Genomic DNA, 18,007 nt, shown 5'->3' on the forward strand with positions numbered 1-18,007 from the left:
AGTCTCAGTCTCAGTCTCAGTCTCAGTCTCAGTCTCAGTCTCAGTCTCTCTCTCTCAGTCTCAGTCTCAGTCTCTCTCTCTCAGTCTCTCTCTCAGTCTCTCTCAGTCTCTCTCAGTCTCTCTCTCTCTCAGTCTCTCTCTCTCTCTCTCTCTCTCTCTCTCTCTCTCTCTCTCTCTCTCTCTCTCTCTCTCTCTCTCTCTGTCAGCCAGTCAGTCAATCTCTCTCTCTGTCAGACTGTCTGTCTCTGTCTGTCTGTCTGTCTCTCTGTCTCTCTGTCTCTCTCTTTCTCTCTCTCTCAGTCTCTCTTTCTCTCTCTCTCTCTCTCTCTCTCTCTCTCTCTCTCTCTGTCAGTCACTCTCTCTCTCTCAGTCAATCAGTCTCTCTCTCTCTCTCTCTCTCAGTCAGTCAGCCAGTCACAGTCAGTCAGTCACAGTCACTCTCTCACTTTTTTTTTTTTTTTACACAGGGTTTGACAAGGTTAGGTTAAGGATCTCTAGCTTTATTGACAAGCTATTTACAGGTTAAGGATTCCTAAATTTATTGACAAGCTAAGAGCTGTTACCTACATCAGCTCATATGAAAGCATTTTTATTGTTATGAAACATACAAGTAAGGAACAGGATGAAGCTGGAGCCATCTGTGGGCCAGCATTTTCATTTGATCAACTGACTTTATTTCATTGACATCATAATGCTGTACGAATGTGTTCCATACTCGAGTCATCCTAGGGATAAATGATCTCAGATGAAGTGATGTTCTGGCGAAGGGTGGGTACAGCCAAAGTGAAGTTGCTGCTTTCTGCCCATCTTGTGGTATAGAAGCTTGCTTCACACTGTCCTCGGAGTGGATCCAAGTGTGGTACTTTGACAGTATTGGCCTTTTACATAACAGTAAGGCCTCCCACATCCCTCCAGTGTTGAAGACTCTGCTGAAATGACAGGTCTCTCCAGGATGGATCAAGGCGAGAGATGAGACGTCTTGCTCTGTTCTCTACTCTGTCAAGCAGTCACAGATGGGGGGGGGGGGTGCAGGTAAACCAAGAAAGTGGAGCATACCAAGGTGTGAGCATACTTGTGCCTCATAAAGAATTTTGCAATCCCTACTCTCAAGCAGACGCAAGATACGGCGAAGTGCTGTAAGCTTCCTGGTTGCCTTGTTTGCAATATTAACATGGTTCTTCATGGTCAGTTTGGAGTCAAATTTCACCCCAAGGATATCAACTTCTTTCCCAGGTACCAACACCCTCCCATTCATCCTTACTACTGCACCGGCAGTACCATCATGGTGCCTAGAGACCATCATTAGTGTTTTCTCAGGTGCAAATATTACTTGCCATCTATTTCCCCAAGCTGATACAGTTTTTAGCTGGTGATTGATGTAGCTTAGAGCAGCTGGAATTCCTTCTCTTGGATAAGTGAATGTCAGTGTACAGTCATCTGCATATGCATGGGATTCTGGGATGAGATGAAGAAGGTCACTGAAGTAGACATTCCACAACAATGCTCCCAGCATACTTCCTTGTGGAACACTTGCCCCAATAGGATGTCTTGCTGATTCCGTTCCATTGAGATTATTATTATTATAATCAAAAAGAAGCGCTAAGCCACAAGGACTATACAGCGCTGCAGGGCAGGAAGGAAGCGAGGGCATCAGGTGGCAAAAGGGAGATGGATGAGTAATAGGTTACGGATAACAGCGGGGTAGTGGATGGTGAAAGGGTAAAGGGCAGCAAGAGACTGAACTAGAAAGGGCTGAGGGGAGTGCGAAAAGTATCATCAGAGTTTGTGGAGTAAATCAGTCGTTGTCAAGAAGTCAATGAGAGAGTCAGGATTAAAGGAGGGTCCATCAGCAAGAAGGGAAGGTAAAGAGAGAGTAGTAGAACGAAGACGACGTTGGAGGTAAATTCTGCGTGCTCGTTGATAGAGAGGGCAGTCTAACAGAATGTGGCTAATCGATACTGGAACTTGACACTGCTCACAGAGAGGAACAGGGTGCCTCTCCATGAGATACCCATGAGTAAGACGAGTGTGGCCAATGCGAAGGCGGGAGAGAGTGGTCTCCCAACCTCGGCACTGATGACAAGAAGACGGCCAGTAACCTATGCTCGGTTTAATAGAATGAAGTTTGTTACCGAGCAGAGTTGACCAACGTTGTTGCCAACGGGTGCGAAGGTGGGTAGCTATTGCAGCAAAATAGTCCAGAAATGGAACACCTCGATAGGAAATTGGTAGGTCATGTACTGCTGACCGCGCAGCAGTGTCTGCCTGTTCATTGCCCTGTACGTCGACATGACCAGGGACCCAACAAAAAACAATATCTTTATGTTTGGTAGAGATACGGCGTAGCCAAAGTTGGATACGGAGAACTAGGGGATGAGATGTATCAAATTTTCGTATAGCCTGTAGAGCACTAAGGGAGTCTGAGACTACTACAAATGATGACACAGGCATAGATGCGATACGAATAAGTGCTGCAAGAATGGCATACAGTTCAGCAGTAAAAATGCTAGCTGAAGATAGTAAATGCCCCCGTACGACGCTGTCCGGAAACACTGCTGCGAATCCGACGCCGTCTGAAGACTTAGAGCCATCTGTGTACACAGCGGTGGCATGAGAATGGGAGTGGAAGTGATGAAGAAAAAGAGAGCGGGAAGCCACCGTAGGCAGTTGAGCTTTCGAGCAAGGGAGTGAGAAAGAACAGACCCGAACAGCTGGAACTTCCCAGGGGGGTAGGGAAAAGTGAGATGCTACATGAACATATAAAGGTGGTAACTGAAGGGAAGACAAGAGTGAATGTAGGCGAAGAGAAAAGGGACGGAGCAAACAGGGGCGGCGAACGAATAAAGAATGTCTACTAATATCGGTGACCATTCTATAAATGGAAGGATTGTGTAGATCGTGAGAGCGTACATAGTAACGAAGGCAATGGGCATCACGGCGATCAGACAAGGATGGAACATTTGCTTCTGTATAGAGGCTCTCAACTGGGGAAGAGCGAAAAGCACCAAGGCACAAACGTAAGCCTTGGTGATGGATAGAGTTAAGGCTAGAGAGAGTAGCAGGAGAGGCCGCGGAATAAATCTGGTCACCATAATCGAGTTTCGATAGAACGAGGGCTGAATGTAGGCGAAGCAGAGTTCGACGATCAGCTCCCCAGGAAAGATGAGCAAGGGTTTTAAGAAGGTTTAGCCGGCTGTGACAAGTTGCCTTCAGAGAGGTAATGTGAGGTTTCCAGGTTAACCGACGGTCAAAGAGAAGGCCTAGAAACCTGACTGTATCACGTTCGGGGATACGGGAGCCATAGAGATACAAAGGATGATCGGAGATAACAGAGCGTCTAGTGAAAGTAATTTGGTGAGTTTTGGTACTTGAAAATTTAAACCCATGTGTGGTGGCCCAAGTGGAAACACGGTCGACCGCATGCTGGAGAGAAACTGCAATAAGGTGACAGTCAGCGCCTGCACAAGCAATAGCGAAGTCATCAACATAGAGTGATGACCAAATATTGGGTGGAAGAACAGAGGCCAAATCATTTATAGCAAGGAGAAAAAGTGTTGTGCTTAGAACACATCCCTGAGGGACACCTTCAGCTTGGACGAAGTCCGGGGAAAGAACATTATTGACTCGAACACGGAAATGTCTGTCAGTTAAAAAGTTCTTAAGGAAGGATGGTAGATTGCCTCGGAGGCCTAAGGAATGGGCCTGGGCCAAAATATTATACCTCCAAGTTGTGTCATATGCCTTCTCAAGGTCAAAAAATATGGCAATAACCGAGTGATTATTCGCAAAGGCATTACGAACATACGTATCCAAGCGTAGTAAGGGGTCTATGGTAGAACGACCCTTACGAAAGCCATATTGACTAGCGGAGAGACTGTTGTGAGTCTCTAAATACCACATTAAACGTCGATTTACGAGGCGTTCCATCACTTTGCAAACTGCACTAGTAAGAGCGATGGGGCGATAGTGGGAGGCATCATGTCCTGTAGTACCCGGTTTGCGGAAAGGGAGAACAATGGCAGATTTCCACAGCTGGGGAAGAACTCCTTGTGCCCAAATAAGATTGAAGAGGTGTAAGAGGACTACAAGGGCTGACCGATGTAAATGTTGTAACATACGAACATGAATGTCATCAGGCCCAGCTGCCGATGATCGGCAAGCTGAGAGCGTTGCCTCCAGTTCTTGAAGTGTAAAAGGCACATTATACTGTTCTTCTCCGAGAGAAGAAAAGTCCAAGGGTACTAACTCTCTGGCAGACTTTGAGGAAAGAAACGAGGGGCATAGATGGAGCCCTCGGGAAATACGGACCAGATGTGTGCCAAGTTCAATGGCAACGTCGAGAGGGTTTGCTATATCAACACCAGTGACCCGTAGAACAGGAGCCGGGTCAGGAGAGTATTTACCACTCAATTTCCTCACTTTTTTCCAGACTGCACTCATAGAAGAAGCAGAGGTGATGGTGGAAACATAGTCTCGCCAACAAGTGCGTTTAGCTTCACGGATGACACGGCGAGCGATCGCACGCTTCTGCTTAAAATCAAGAAGTCTCTCAGCGGTTCTATTGTACCGGTACCTGCCCCATGCAGCACGTTTCAAACGTACTGCACGAGCACAAGCAGGAGACCACCAAGGCACGCACTTCTGAGAATGCCTGCCTGAGGTTTGGGGTATAGAATGAGAAGCTGCGGTATAAACTGATGTCGAGAAGATGTGTAGGAGCTCATCAATGGAGGATGAAGAAGGAACCTCACTAAAAGCAGTGAGGTGTGAGTAAAGATCCCAATTTGCCTGATCAAATTGCCAGCGAGGGCTACGGAAAGGTGGTGAATAGGAAGGAGAAGTAAGAATGATCGGAAAATGATCGCTGTCATGTAAGTCTGGTAGAACAGACCAGGTGAAGTCTAGTGCAGTGGAGGAAGAGCAGACTGATAGATCGATGCAAGAGAGAGTATGAGTACGAGGATCAAAATGGGTGGGAGTACCCGTATTTAAAACATGGAGGGGGTGAGAGGCAAGAAAAGCCTCCAACTGAATGCCACGTGAGTCACAATGAGACCCCCCCCCAGAGGAAATGGTGGGCATTAAAATCACCAAGTAACAGAAGTGGTGGTGGTAAGGATGAAACAAGAAAGGCAAAGTCTGGGATAGAAAATGCTCGAGAAGGAGAGAGATATAAAGAACATATTGTAAACCACTTATTCAAGTGGATACGGGCTGCAGTGTAATGCAGCGAGGTATGGACAAATAGTTGACAGTACGGAATATCATTGCGTAGAAGAAGGGCACTTTCATTAAAGGTCCCATCTGAGAAAGGATCCGAAGAATACAATAAATTATAGCCTGAGATAGGTTGGAAAACAGCCGAGTGTAATTTTGGTTCTTGTAAGCAAGCACCAACAGGGGAAAACCTGGAAAGCAACATCTGAAGCTCACCCCGATTACCCCTGAGGCCGCGGATATTCCACTGTAAATAGGCCATGATTGGCGATGAAGAAAATATCAGGAATCTGTAGGTAAAGGCACCTACGGACTAGAGGGGTTAGAAAAGTCAACGTGTGGTGGCATTGGAAGATGTTCAAGTAGCGAAGGAACGGAGCGTTGCGAAGAATGGGGTTGTGAAGATGGAGGAGAGGGAAGAGAAGGAACAGGAAGTGAATCAGTGTCCATTGAAGGTTTAGTCTCTGCAATATATTCTGAAATGGCTTCAAGTGTTTCTGAATTCAAAGATGTATGGGAGACCATATTGGAGATAGGAGGAGGGGGGTGAGTAAAGATTGGGACAGTAATGGACTGTACCAAAGTAGAGGGGGAGGGAAAAGTGTAAGGGACTGGAGATGAAGTGTGGGGGGGGACAGAAGAGGCAGAAACCTGGGAGGTGACAGAAGAGGGAGAAACTTGGGAGGGGACGGGGGTGGAAGGCATAGTACGAGGAGGAGGGTGAATCTCCACACTTGTAATAGAGCCAGAGAGAGGGGAAGAACTAGGTACAGAGACTGGAAAGGTAAAGTGTGGAGGTGGAAGAAGGGAAGGAAGGGGCAAAGAAGATTTGAGCAATGTGGATTTTTTGGACTTCTGAGTAGAGGGGCGATTGGTATTAGGTGTCGTACGAGGTCTTGTCGATACTGGGGCTTGTGAGGAAGGATGCGAAGATGTGAGAACAGACTGAGTTGTAGTCGGGACGTCAGAGCCAAGGACAGCAAAAGGATTAGATGCCGTAGTGGCTATGGGAGGGGTAACAACAGAGGAGGCTGCAGAAGATGGGACCCCAGAAGTGGGGGGACGTTTGGAAACACGAGAATAAGAAACACGGGGTAGTCTCCCTTGGAGGCGGAGATGAGTAACTGCCATAGCATAAGGGAGACCTTCTGCCTCTTTGAGGCAACGGATTTCACGTTCATTTAAGTAGACCTGGCAACGGCGGGAGTACGAAGGGTGAGCTTCATTACAATTAAGGCAAGATGGAGGTTGACTGCAAGATGTATTAGAATGGTCGTCGGCACCACAGACTGGGCATTCGGCCATAGATCTGCAATATTTCGCTGGGTGACCAAAACGCCAGCAATTTCTACATTGTTGCGGTGTAGGTATCACCTTTCGAACTTGTAACCCATGTCCCGCGACATATACAGAGGACGGGAGTTCTCGGCTGTCAAAAGTTAAACGAGCCACATTGCAAGGGTAACGTCTCCGCCCCCGGGCAGGAAGGACATAAGTGTCTACTTTGAGGATTGGGAGATCCTGGAGTTCCAGCTGTTCAAAAATGTCATTGCCACAAGACTGGAAATTCTGTTGGACTATGGTATGGGGCAGAATGACAGTACCACTACAAGAATTGAGAGAAAGATGTTTTTCAATAGTGATAGGAGTAGTATCGATATTCGAAAGGAGAGAAAGATCATGAGCTTGGGTAGCATTCTGGACAGTGACGATGCGCGTACCGCTCTTGAGAGCGTGAAATGAAATATCTCTGCCAACATGACGCAGGAGCGCTTTGGCAATACTATGGTCAGAAAGGTAGGCAGAAGAAGAAGTTGGTCTTAAAGTAAAGAATTTAGTCCATTGTGTGGTCCGAAACTGAGCGTGGAGAGGGAGTGCTTGACGTGTCGGTCTTTTCCGAGTAGAATGGGAAGGTAACGACGGAGCATCATCAGGAGATTGACGTTGGCATTTAGGAGTAGGACCGGAGTTGGTCCGGCATGAAATGGGTGGGCGATTCGAAAATTGCCGTACCGTAGAGGGAGAAGCCGGAAGCATAGTCAAAGGAGAGCGGAGTTCAGACAAATCGAAGGAGTCAGTCGAAGCCCCGGTACCTGAAGCGGGTGAGGAAACAGCACCAGCAAGAGGTACAGGGGCATCAGGAGTGTCCGAAGAGTGGTCTAAACACAAGGCAGGGTCAGAATGGGGTGCGGTATCAAGAAGGGGCCCGGGGGTAGTGGTTTCATGGACTAGGGCTGCCATGGTTAGGTTACTCCTTTGCTTTTTGTTTTTAAGAAAAAAAAGAAAGAAGAAAAGAAAATAAAAATAAAAAAAAGAATAAAAAAAGGGGGGAGCGGGGAGGAATAGTTCCCAGGAGGAATGAAAGGGCCGGAAATCTCCCTCCGCGCCCAAGAGGACCTCAACACCGCTAGTAGCGCAGATGCAGCATGGAACCCGTGCCATACCCTACCCTTCATGCCAGTAAACCAGCAATCCGGGATAGCAACCTCACATCTGCCGAGCTACCTCGGTGGACAAAAGAGAGGGCGGCCGGATATCCGCCACAAAGCATACCTCCTTCGGCCACCACCCCCGGAATCCGAAAGGTGGCTTCCAGAGATACACCCGTCGCCCAAAAGACACCCCAAGCTACTCCGGGATACCGGAGAGGGATCGGGACATCCCCAGGCAATCCAGATTCCACGGCAAACTACGCCACCGCCAAGAACCTCAACGGAATGGGATGGACCCCGGTGTCCTTTCCCCTACCTAGGAACTAGCGCGCCTGTGGGAGAAATCCCGAAGGCCAAAAAGAGGAAGGGCAAAAGGGAGGGGTGAGGAGGAGGAGGAGGAATGGAAAAAGGGGAGGATGGGGAGGATGGGATAGGGGAGGGGAGAATGGGGGGTAATTAGGTTCGGTCTGAGGAAGAAGACCGACAGGGCTAATTCCTCAGACCAAGAGCCTCTTCACCACGCCAAGGAGCCCCCCTTGAAGAGGCGTTCCATTGAGAACTACCCTTAGAAATCTACCATGAAGGTAATTACTGAGGAGACATAGCATAGAGCCTGCAATTCCCAGAGCTTGCAGTTTTGCTAAGACGCCCTGGTGCCACACCCGGTCGAAAGCACCAGCAATGTCCAGTGCTACCACACAGCAGACTTTGGATTCCTTCAGTGACTGGTGCCATTTAGTGGAGATTGTTTTCATATCTTAGTGACTATATTGTGTGTGCAATTAGTGTATATTTCAATTATATTATTTTTCAAGGCCCTTAACTATCTTTTGCTAACTAGTACCAACTACCTCACATATTTTTTTTTCTACTTTTTTTTATTATTTTGCTACCTTAACTTGCATATTTTATCTTGTCAACTTAAATCTAGTTATACTCTAATTCTTGTAAACAACTTCTATAACACCTTAGTGCAATTATAACTGAGAGTCTTGTGCCTTTTTTATATCATTAGATTAAACTCAGTTGTACTATAGCTCATTCTAGCTCAATACATAGTCAATACCAAATTCATTATATTAGACCATAGTGTAATTACTAGTGAGAGTCTGGTGCTATTTTTAATTTGTATTTTTATATTATTAGATTAAACCTAGTTGTACTATAGCTCATTCTAGCTCAATACATAGACTATACCAAAGTCATTACATTAGACCTTAGTGCAATTACAAGTGAGAGTCTTGTGCTATTTTTAAATTGTATTTTTATATTATTAGTTTATACCTAGTTGTACTTTAGCTCATTCCAGCACAACACATAGACAACACCAACTCCATTATGTGTATTAGTGACTATACTCTACATGACCAAAATGCTATAGCTATACACTTGTCCCAACTTCCCACCACTACAGATATCAGTACTAAAACTCAGCCCACAACTCAGGATATAAATAACCATAATTTAAACCTAGAAGATGATTGATCACGTTGACCCTGATCTAAACCTCCATAATCTGACACACAGTCAAAACCTACTGGAAAATAACTGCTTTTACTACACAGCATCACAAGCCAGCACTATCCTAAACAATGCTAAAAGTCTATCAGTACTTAACTACAACATTAGGTCCTTAAGCAAACACTATGATGACCTCCTGGCACTCCTTGAATCACTAAAGACACCCTTCTCCTGCATTATTCTTACTGAGACCTGGCTTAAGCAGGACACAATAGATATCTACCCTCTACCAGGATACACAGCAATCCACAACTGCAGACCATACCAAGTTGGGGGTGGTATTGCAATCTATTACTCTAACCAATTATCTTGTATTAGCACCACTTGCTTTAGTGATGAATATGGAGAATACATTTTTGCTAATTTTACTGTAAAAAACCTTAAGACGCTTATTACAATCGGTGCCATTTACCGGATACCCCACACAAACATCCCAAATTTCAGTGAGAAACTAAAGGCACTAATAACAAACAGACAAATGAATAAGCACCACCTTCTCTTAGCTGGAGACTTCAACATCAACCTTGGCCTACTAGATGATCAGCCTGTAACTGATTTCATCAACAATATGAACAACACACTTCTCATACCAACAATAACTAAACCAACCAGGCTCACTGAAACAAGTGCAACCATAATAGACCACATATGGACCAATATACTAGCCCCCCTTAAATCAGGGATAATCACAGATAGCACTACAGACCACTACCCTACCTTCCTCTTGACAAACATTAGTAAACCACCACATGAATACAACAAAGTTTCATTTAGACTCCATGATGAGGCCTCAATAAGGAAGTTCACACCTGACCTAGAGACTGTTGACTGGCCTACAGAATTCTCCAAGGCCAATGGTATTGATGACTGGACAGACATTTTTCTTAACAAATTACTTAGACTATACAACAAACATTGTCCTATAAAAACGAAACAGATCACAAACAAACGGCTTGGTTGCCCATGGCTAACGAGCACCATTCTGAAATCCATTGATAAGAAACACCAATATGAAAAGCAATATAGACAGGGCTTAATACACAAAGATATTCTTAAACATTATTCATCAGTCCTCACCAAAGTAATAAAGAAAGCCAAACAACTTTACTACTCCAGTAGATTCACTGACACAAGAGGAGATATAAAAAAGACCTGGAAAACACTCTCTCAGATTCTAGGGACCCACAAACTAAAAAAAAAACAAGAATATTGCCCTAACTAAACCTAATGAAACACCACTGCATCCCACTGACACAGCTAACAAGATAAACGACTTCTTCTCAACCATAGGTTCTAATCTCGCCAATAAAATCCCATGCACCAATGCCCATGCCGGGGACTACCTAGATGGGAATTTCCCAAATTCCTTCTATCTTGCTCCAACTGAGCCCATGGAAGTCACTAAGATTATAAAGTCACTTAAAAACAACTCAGGGAATCTGTCTCATGTCCCACCATTATTGTACACGAGAGCGGCCCATGTCCTCTCGCATGCTATCTCATTACTTTTTAACAAGTCACTAGAAACTAGCACCTTGCCGAAACTACTCAAGACGGCAAGGGTTACACCAATACATAAAGGTGGTAACCCTACAGAATTAAACAACTATAGGCCAATATCAAACTTACCATTGCTAACCAAAATCTTTGAGAAACTCGTGCACAGGAGACTATATTCATTTATTACGGCACAAAACATACTCAACCCCTGCCAATTTGGATTCAGGAAAAATAAAAGCACTAACGATGCAATCATAAAAATGCTAGATCTGCTTTACACAGCATTGGAAAATAAGGAATATCCACTAGGAATTTTTATTGACCTAAGAAAAGCTTTTGACACAGTAGACCATGGCATCCTACTCCACAAACTTGACCATTATGGTATAAGAGGCCATGCGCTTGCATATTTCAAATCTTACCTTACTAATAGGTATCAGTATGTCACCATTAATGACACAGCATCAACAACACAGCCACTTGATACTGGAGTTCCGCAGGGAAGTGTCCTTGGTCCCCTGCTCTTCCTCATATACATCAATGATCTTCCAAACGTATCTCAACACCTGAACCCCATTCTCTTTGCTGAAGACACGACTTATGTCATCTCTCACCCTAATCTTGCCACCCTCAACACCATTGTTAATGAGGAGCTGATCAAAATATCGACTTGGATGACAGCCAATAAACTTACGCTTAACACTGACATTATGTTTGGTAGCAGAGCAGGAGATGCGCAAATTAACATTAAGATCGACAACACTCTAATTGCCAGGTATAATGAGGGCAAATTCCTAGGCCTATACCTCGACAACAACCTGAACTTCAGCACCCATATCCAACACATAACCAAAAAAGTATCCAAAACGGTTGGGATCCTCTCCAAGATACGATACTACGTACCGCAAACTGCCCTTCTCACACTATACCATTCACTTATATATCCATACCTCACCTATGCTATCTGTGCTTGGGGTTCAACTGCAGCAACACACCTAAAGCCAATAATAACCCAACAAAAAGCCACAGTAAGAATAATCACTAAATCCCATCCCTGGCAACACCCCCCCCCCAACTCTTCATAGATCTAAACTTACTCCCTGTGCAATCTACATCTACAGGACCTTAAATTCCATTATTAACCTTGACCTAAAACGCTTTCTTGATAGTTGCGACAGAACCCACAGGCACAACACCAGACACAAACATCTCTATGACATTCCCAGTGTCCGACTAAAGCTTTACAAAAATTCAATGTATGTCAAACGCCCTAAAATCTGGAACACCCTACCTGAAAATTCTAAAACTGCAGACACATTCATCACCTTCAAAACTACCATCAGAAAACATCTTATCTCCCTGATACACCCTGTCAACTAATTACACGAATACCACCTGGTGGTTAACACTTACACTCACTCACCCATTTGACCATAAACAGAAATATCAATCTCAATCTCAAAATAATGAATCTTAACTAGTCATAAGTTGGCCTGTGATACTCCAATACTGAAACTATGTATAGTGCCAAAACAAAAGCATTCACATTGCTAAACTCACAAACTAGTATTTAGTCACTTAGCCATAATACCAACTAACCTCATAATTTTGTAATATTTTAAACTTAAGATTTAATTTAAGTCTGCCCGAAATGCCTAGCCATGCTAGGTGTTCTAGTGGTACACTCTGTAATTATTATTTTACTACATGTAAACCACACAATAACCAAATTCTGTAAACTCAGCATTGTAATCCTTATAGAGAATAAATTTTGAATTGAATTTGAATTGAATTGAATTGAATTGAATTGAATTGAATAGATCAGCAACACAGTAACCTTTCCTGAAACCATATTGATGAAGAAAATAAGAAAATAATAATAATACTGTGATGATAATACAGGTCGGCTATCACTGATCTGGCAGTCAATAATCCGGTTCCATCAATCCAGCACTAATTTCAGCTAGTGTAATTTCAATTTTCCTGAGTTGCCACACCAACCTGCCACTACTGTTTGGTGGCACTACTTGCTATAATCTGCTCACTTTTAGCCCTAGCCATGGTTCCAATGAATAAAGGCAATGCTTCTCATTGTGTAACATGCAAGGACCGTACACTGTCCTTAAAAGATAAGGTTGAACTTCTGAAAAAACTCGACAGCAGTGTGTCTGTGAGAAGCTTGGTAATTCAAACAAATAGATGTGAAGGAAGGAAAAAGTTCAGAACTAGATAAAGTTCTGATGAAGTAGATGACGTGGTTAGCTGTTGGGTTAAGTGCATCTTAACCTAACCACTCTGTAATCTGGCAAAATCACTAATCCGGCACCGTATAGGTTCCAACGATGCCGGATTAATGATGGTCGACCTGTAATAAAAATATTACTATGATAATAATAATACTCTGATAATAATAAAAATAAGAATAATAATAATATGATAATAATAATAATATTGTGATAATAACAAAAAGAATAATAATAACTAATAATAATACTGTGATAAAAATAATAACAATAATAAAAATAATAATATACGCACTATTACTATTAAATCTTGAAACATACCAAAAACATCCAGGCAAAGAACCAGAGAAGTCCCAAAACACCAAACAAATAAAAGACTGCTGGCCAACCCTTGAGAAAAGATGACTGACACAACAAGCCAGAGATGGGAAGTGATACCACAGTCCCAAATTGAGATCCTGAAATATTTTAAACATTGTTGTTAGTGCCGCACATAAACATATAGTACATACATACATGTATACTGAACTTGACAAACAGACTTTTCAAAAATAATCTTTTACAGAATGATAGATAATGCTTTTCCAATGACAATGATATAAAGTTTTTTATTTTTGGACCAAACCTAACTTAGAAACCTCACCTAACCTAACTGGCACTAATGTAATTTTTCTTTGTAAGTCCTGTCATATATATCATAGGTCAATTTAAATTGATTTAATATTACAGTGGACCCTCAAGTTTCGTAAGCCTCTTGCTTTGTAAATGTCGTCGCTTGTCCGTAACGCATACAAGCGGCCTCCCAGCATCCGCTCGCACACAAAGGCTCCCCACACACCATTCCCAGTCAGTGTGGCATTGTTTATTGGTGAGTGACCATCACACTATGCGTTCACATGATAAATTTTCTTAATAATCCATTGTGTTTTGTTCTTGCAACTGCTAAATAAGCCACCATGGGCCAAAAGAAAGCTCCTAGTGCTGGCCCTTTGGTAAAGAAGGCAAGAAACATGATAGAATTCAAGACAGAACACACCAGTCAGGGTACTTCCCTACACCAGCCAGGGTACTTCCCCACATACCAGCCAGGGTACTTCCCCACATACTAGCCAGGGTACTTCCCCACACCAGCCAGAGTACTTCCCCACATACCAGCCAGGGTACTTCCCCACACCAGCCAGAGTACTGCCCCACATACCAGCCAGGGTACTTCCCCACTCACACGATTTGATTTGATTGGGACTTGCACATGAGTGAATAGATTTATCAAAGCTTATTGTTTGGGGAGCATTGAAAATTGTGTTGGGCAAATATTCTGTTAGTGGGATGGTTTGTGAAGGACCTGCCTAGTATGGGCAAACAGGTCTGCTGCAGTGTTCCTGCTTTCTTATGTATACCAGCTGAGGAAATTGCTTCAGAGGAGGAGGAAGAGAGAGGGAAGAAGGTGCCTTCTTCAAAGATTAAGGACATTTGTGCAATGTGGAGTGAGGTGCAAGCATTTGTGGAGGAACATCACCCTAACCCTCTCCCCTCCTCCTGTCTTCCATACACCAACAAGAGTCTTCATTAAAGGTAAGTGATGTTATTATTGTTTTATACTTTATTTCTCATTCTTTTCTTTATGTAAATCTATATTTAACCCTTAAACTGTCCAAACGTAGATCTGTGTTTGCATGCATAGTGCTCCGAACGTAAATCTACGTTTTATTTTTCATTCCTTCAAATTTGGCACAATAGGCTTGAGTCGCCTAGACATGAAAGAATGGGTCTATGTACTCAGTGTGTGCAGTATTAAAAAAATCTGGGAGCACTTAGTACCTTGTGGGAGCACCAGTTCAATTGAGCACCAGCTAGAGCAAATAGCATGACAAACACCAGGGATTCACTGATGCCATGTCGCATTAACACTCCAATTATAAGAAGAAAGTAAAAATAGGTTAGATAAATACATGAGTGAGTGTGGGTGGGTGTGAGTTGGACCTGACTAGCTTGTGCTACTAGGTCTGATGTCATGCTCCTTCCTTCAATGGATGTGACCTGACTAGGTGGGTCATTGGTCTAAGTGGGAGGGGTGACATGAACCTGCCTTGCATGAGCCAGTGTTCCTTCTTTCTTATGTTCTTATGTATTCGGCAGGCTGGCCGGCTGGCTGGCTTGCTTGGGCTGTCTCTGGTTGTCTCTCTGTCTATATCTCTGTCTATATCTCTGTCTATATCTCTGTCTATATCTCTGTCTATATCTCTATATCTCTATCTATATCTCTGTCTATCTATATCTCTGTCTCACATGCACATATAAGTACAGTTATTGTACATAGTCTAAATTACCTAGGATAACCCAAAAATTCCAGGCAAAGATAGACAGACAGACAAACATTTTTGTGTGTATCAGTGGAAACAAATAAAGCCAGGGTTCCCTGAGTGCCCATTTATCAAATGTCACTGGGCTGTCAACAGATGTCATAACACCCTTCTTCAAGGAGTTTCATATACGTATACTCCAGGCAGACAAAGACAGATAAGCAGAGACAGACAGATAGACATACAGACAGACAGACAGACAGACATACAGACAGACAGACAGATAGATAGATAGAGAGACAAGACATGTTTGTGTGTAACAGTGATAACAAATACAGCGAGGGTTAGCTGGAGCAGTGGGCATTTATCAAATGTCACTGAGCTGTCAACAGTATAGGGATGCCTTTCATAACACCATGCCTCAAGGTATACGCCAGGGTATCTAAAACATTGCTGGGACCCATAAATACTTTGTATATATTTCTAGACAATAGTAAATAACCTAGGCAGGTGTAAATGTTCACCTGTCAATGTGGTTGTGACTATTTGAGCACTATTTCAGTACCTAATATTAATGTCAGAACAAAGATTGGCTATGATATCACGCGAGTGAACATAGATCTACGTTTGGACAGTTTAAGAGTTTATGTAAAAAATAATAGTTTTTTGTTAATATTTTTGGGTGTCTGAAATGGATTAATTGGATTTGCATTATTTCTCATGGGAAAAAGGGTTTTGCCATTCGTAAATTTCAACTTTCATCACACTCTCTGGAACGGATTAATTACGAAACTCAAGAGTTCACTGTACTTAACCCTTTCAGGGTCCAGAGGCCAAATTTCAAAGGGTGCACCAGTGTCCAAGAATTTTCAAAAAATAATTTTGTTATTTTTTCTTATGAAATGGTAGAGAATCTTTTTCTGAAGGTAATAAAATAAAAAGTACGAAATTTTATGGAAAACTGACGAAATTATGCTCTCACAAATTTTCACGTGTCAGCGATATTTATGCATCGGCAATTTTGCAGACTTTGATTCCCATTTTAACCCTTAAACTGCCCAAGCAGATCTACGTTCACATGCATAGTGCTCCAAAAATAGATCTATGGTTTTTTACATATTTTCAAATATAACAAAAAAAAAACAATTTAAGGGTTAAGCCAATTACATTATTCCAGTCGACCAAATTCTTAGCTATTTCACTAATATTACTTCTATTCTATCGATTGAGCACAAGAATTCGCCAAGTCAACTGTTTCAACTACAAAATAAAGTGATCGGAAAATGGTAATTTGGCCAATTTAATGCAAAGTTCAAAATATTCCAATTTCAAAATAGGGTCCAGAATAAACAATGAAGGCATTCCTGGCACTAAACTAACATTTCCTCTGTTCATTAGTTACGTTTTCAGGCTTTACTAATGAATTCTATTTTGATTTTTTATTCAAATAATGAATTTTTATTCAAACCAAAAAATAGAAGATTTACTGTTATGCAATATCGTAATAATTATATAAATAATATCACCACATTTGTGAACGTATATTAGACCCACCAGCAGGCGTGTACTAGACGTGTGAGGTCATTTGTTTACTCTTGAACATCGGCAAAAATTTAACATTTCCGCTACTTTGAGCTCAGTTTCAAGCCATTTCCAGTATTAAAACCAATAAAAATCATCTCTATTTCTGTAATATGTCTTCCATTCTCTCAAATGAGACCAAGAAATCGCAAATACAACTATAAAAAACATACAAAAAAACACTGCAAAGTCGCTGTTTTAATAAAAAATTGCGGTCTCAGTTTTTTCTCATTATGCACTGTGTGCTGCAGGATTTGTTTTATGTGGTGCACACATACCACATAGATGTATTCTCTCATATCAAGGCCAAAATTTACCTCTCACAGCTTATCAGAGTGAGCTGAGCTCATGTCATAGACCTACGGTTTGGACCCTCAACGTAAAGCCGTAGATCTATGGCACGGACCCTCAAGGGGTTAAAATCAATAATATACAGCAGTACCTCGGTATACGTCCACTTTGGAATAAGTCCAACTTAGTATATGTCCTGTTTGAACGTGAAAATTTTTGCTTGGTATACGACCTTTGATTGGAATATGACTTGCATGCTAGAACTTGTACAGTGGACCTTCAGTTTTTGTGTTTAATCCGTTCCAGAGCGATCGACGAAAACGGAAATCATTTTCCCCATAAGAAATAATGAAAATCCAATTAATCCGTTCCAGACACCCAAAAGTATTACCAAAAAAATTTTTTACCTTAAAGATAAATTTACATGCACAAAAGAATGAACATTCAACATGGCACTTACCTTTGTTGATGGCTGTTGTTGATGGATGGAAGAAGGGGAGGAGGGGAGAGGGAAGAGGTTATTCTTTGGAAGGGGAATCCCCCTCCATAAGGACTCTAGGTACCATGTCCTTATCTGGGGTCACTTCCCTCCTTTGTTTTTTAATGCCACTAGGACCAGCTTGAGAGTCACTGGATCCTTGTCGCAGAAAATATCTATCCAGAGAGGTCTGTTTCTGGCATCTCTTTAAGATTTGCCTAAAATGGGACGTGGCATTGTCACTGAAAAAGTCGCCAGCACGGATTGCAACAGCTTTCTCAGGGTGATGTTCCTCCACACTGCACATATCTCGTTAATCTTTGAAGAAGGCACCTTCTTCCATCTCTCTTCCTCCTCCTCTGAAGCAATTTCCTCAGCTGTGGTCTGTTGCTGTTGCAGATGAAGCTCTTGCAGCTCATCAGTGGTGGTCCTCCACCAACTCTT

At 42.6% G+C, this 18,007-nt stretch overlaps 1 protein-coding gene across 7 annotated transcripts in view; it reads right to left on the reverse strand.

Annotated features, from left to right (window-relative positions):
* LOC128686339 (sialin) overlaps positions 1-18,007 on the reverse strand; it is a 188,333-nt gene that overhangs the window by 86,686 nt on the left and 83,640 nt on the right. For all 7 annotated transcript variants that reach the window (XM_070085704.1, XM_070085700.1, XM_070085703.1 and 4 more), the window contains one exon: positions 13,235-13,371. In XM_070085704.1, the coding sequence (XP_069941805.1) occupies positions 13,235-13,371 (137 nt within the window). The remainder of the gene's footprint in view (positions 1-13,234; positions 13,372-18,007) is intronic.

The sequence above is a fragment of the Cherax quadricarinatus genome, chromosome 17, assembly GCF_038502225.1.
Source record: "Cherax quadricarinatus isolate ZL_2023a chromosome 17, ASM3850222v1, whole genome shotgun sequence".
In the NCBI taxonomy this organism is placed as follows: Eukaryota; Metazoa; Arthropoda; class Malacostraca; order Decapoda; family Parastacidae; genus Cherax; species Cherax quadricarinatus.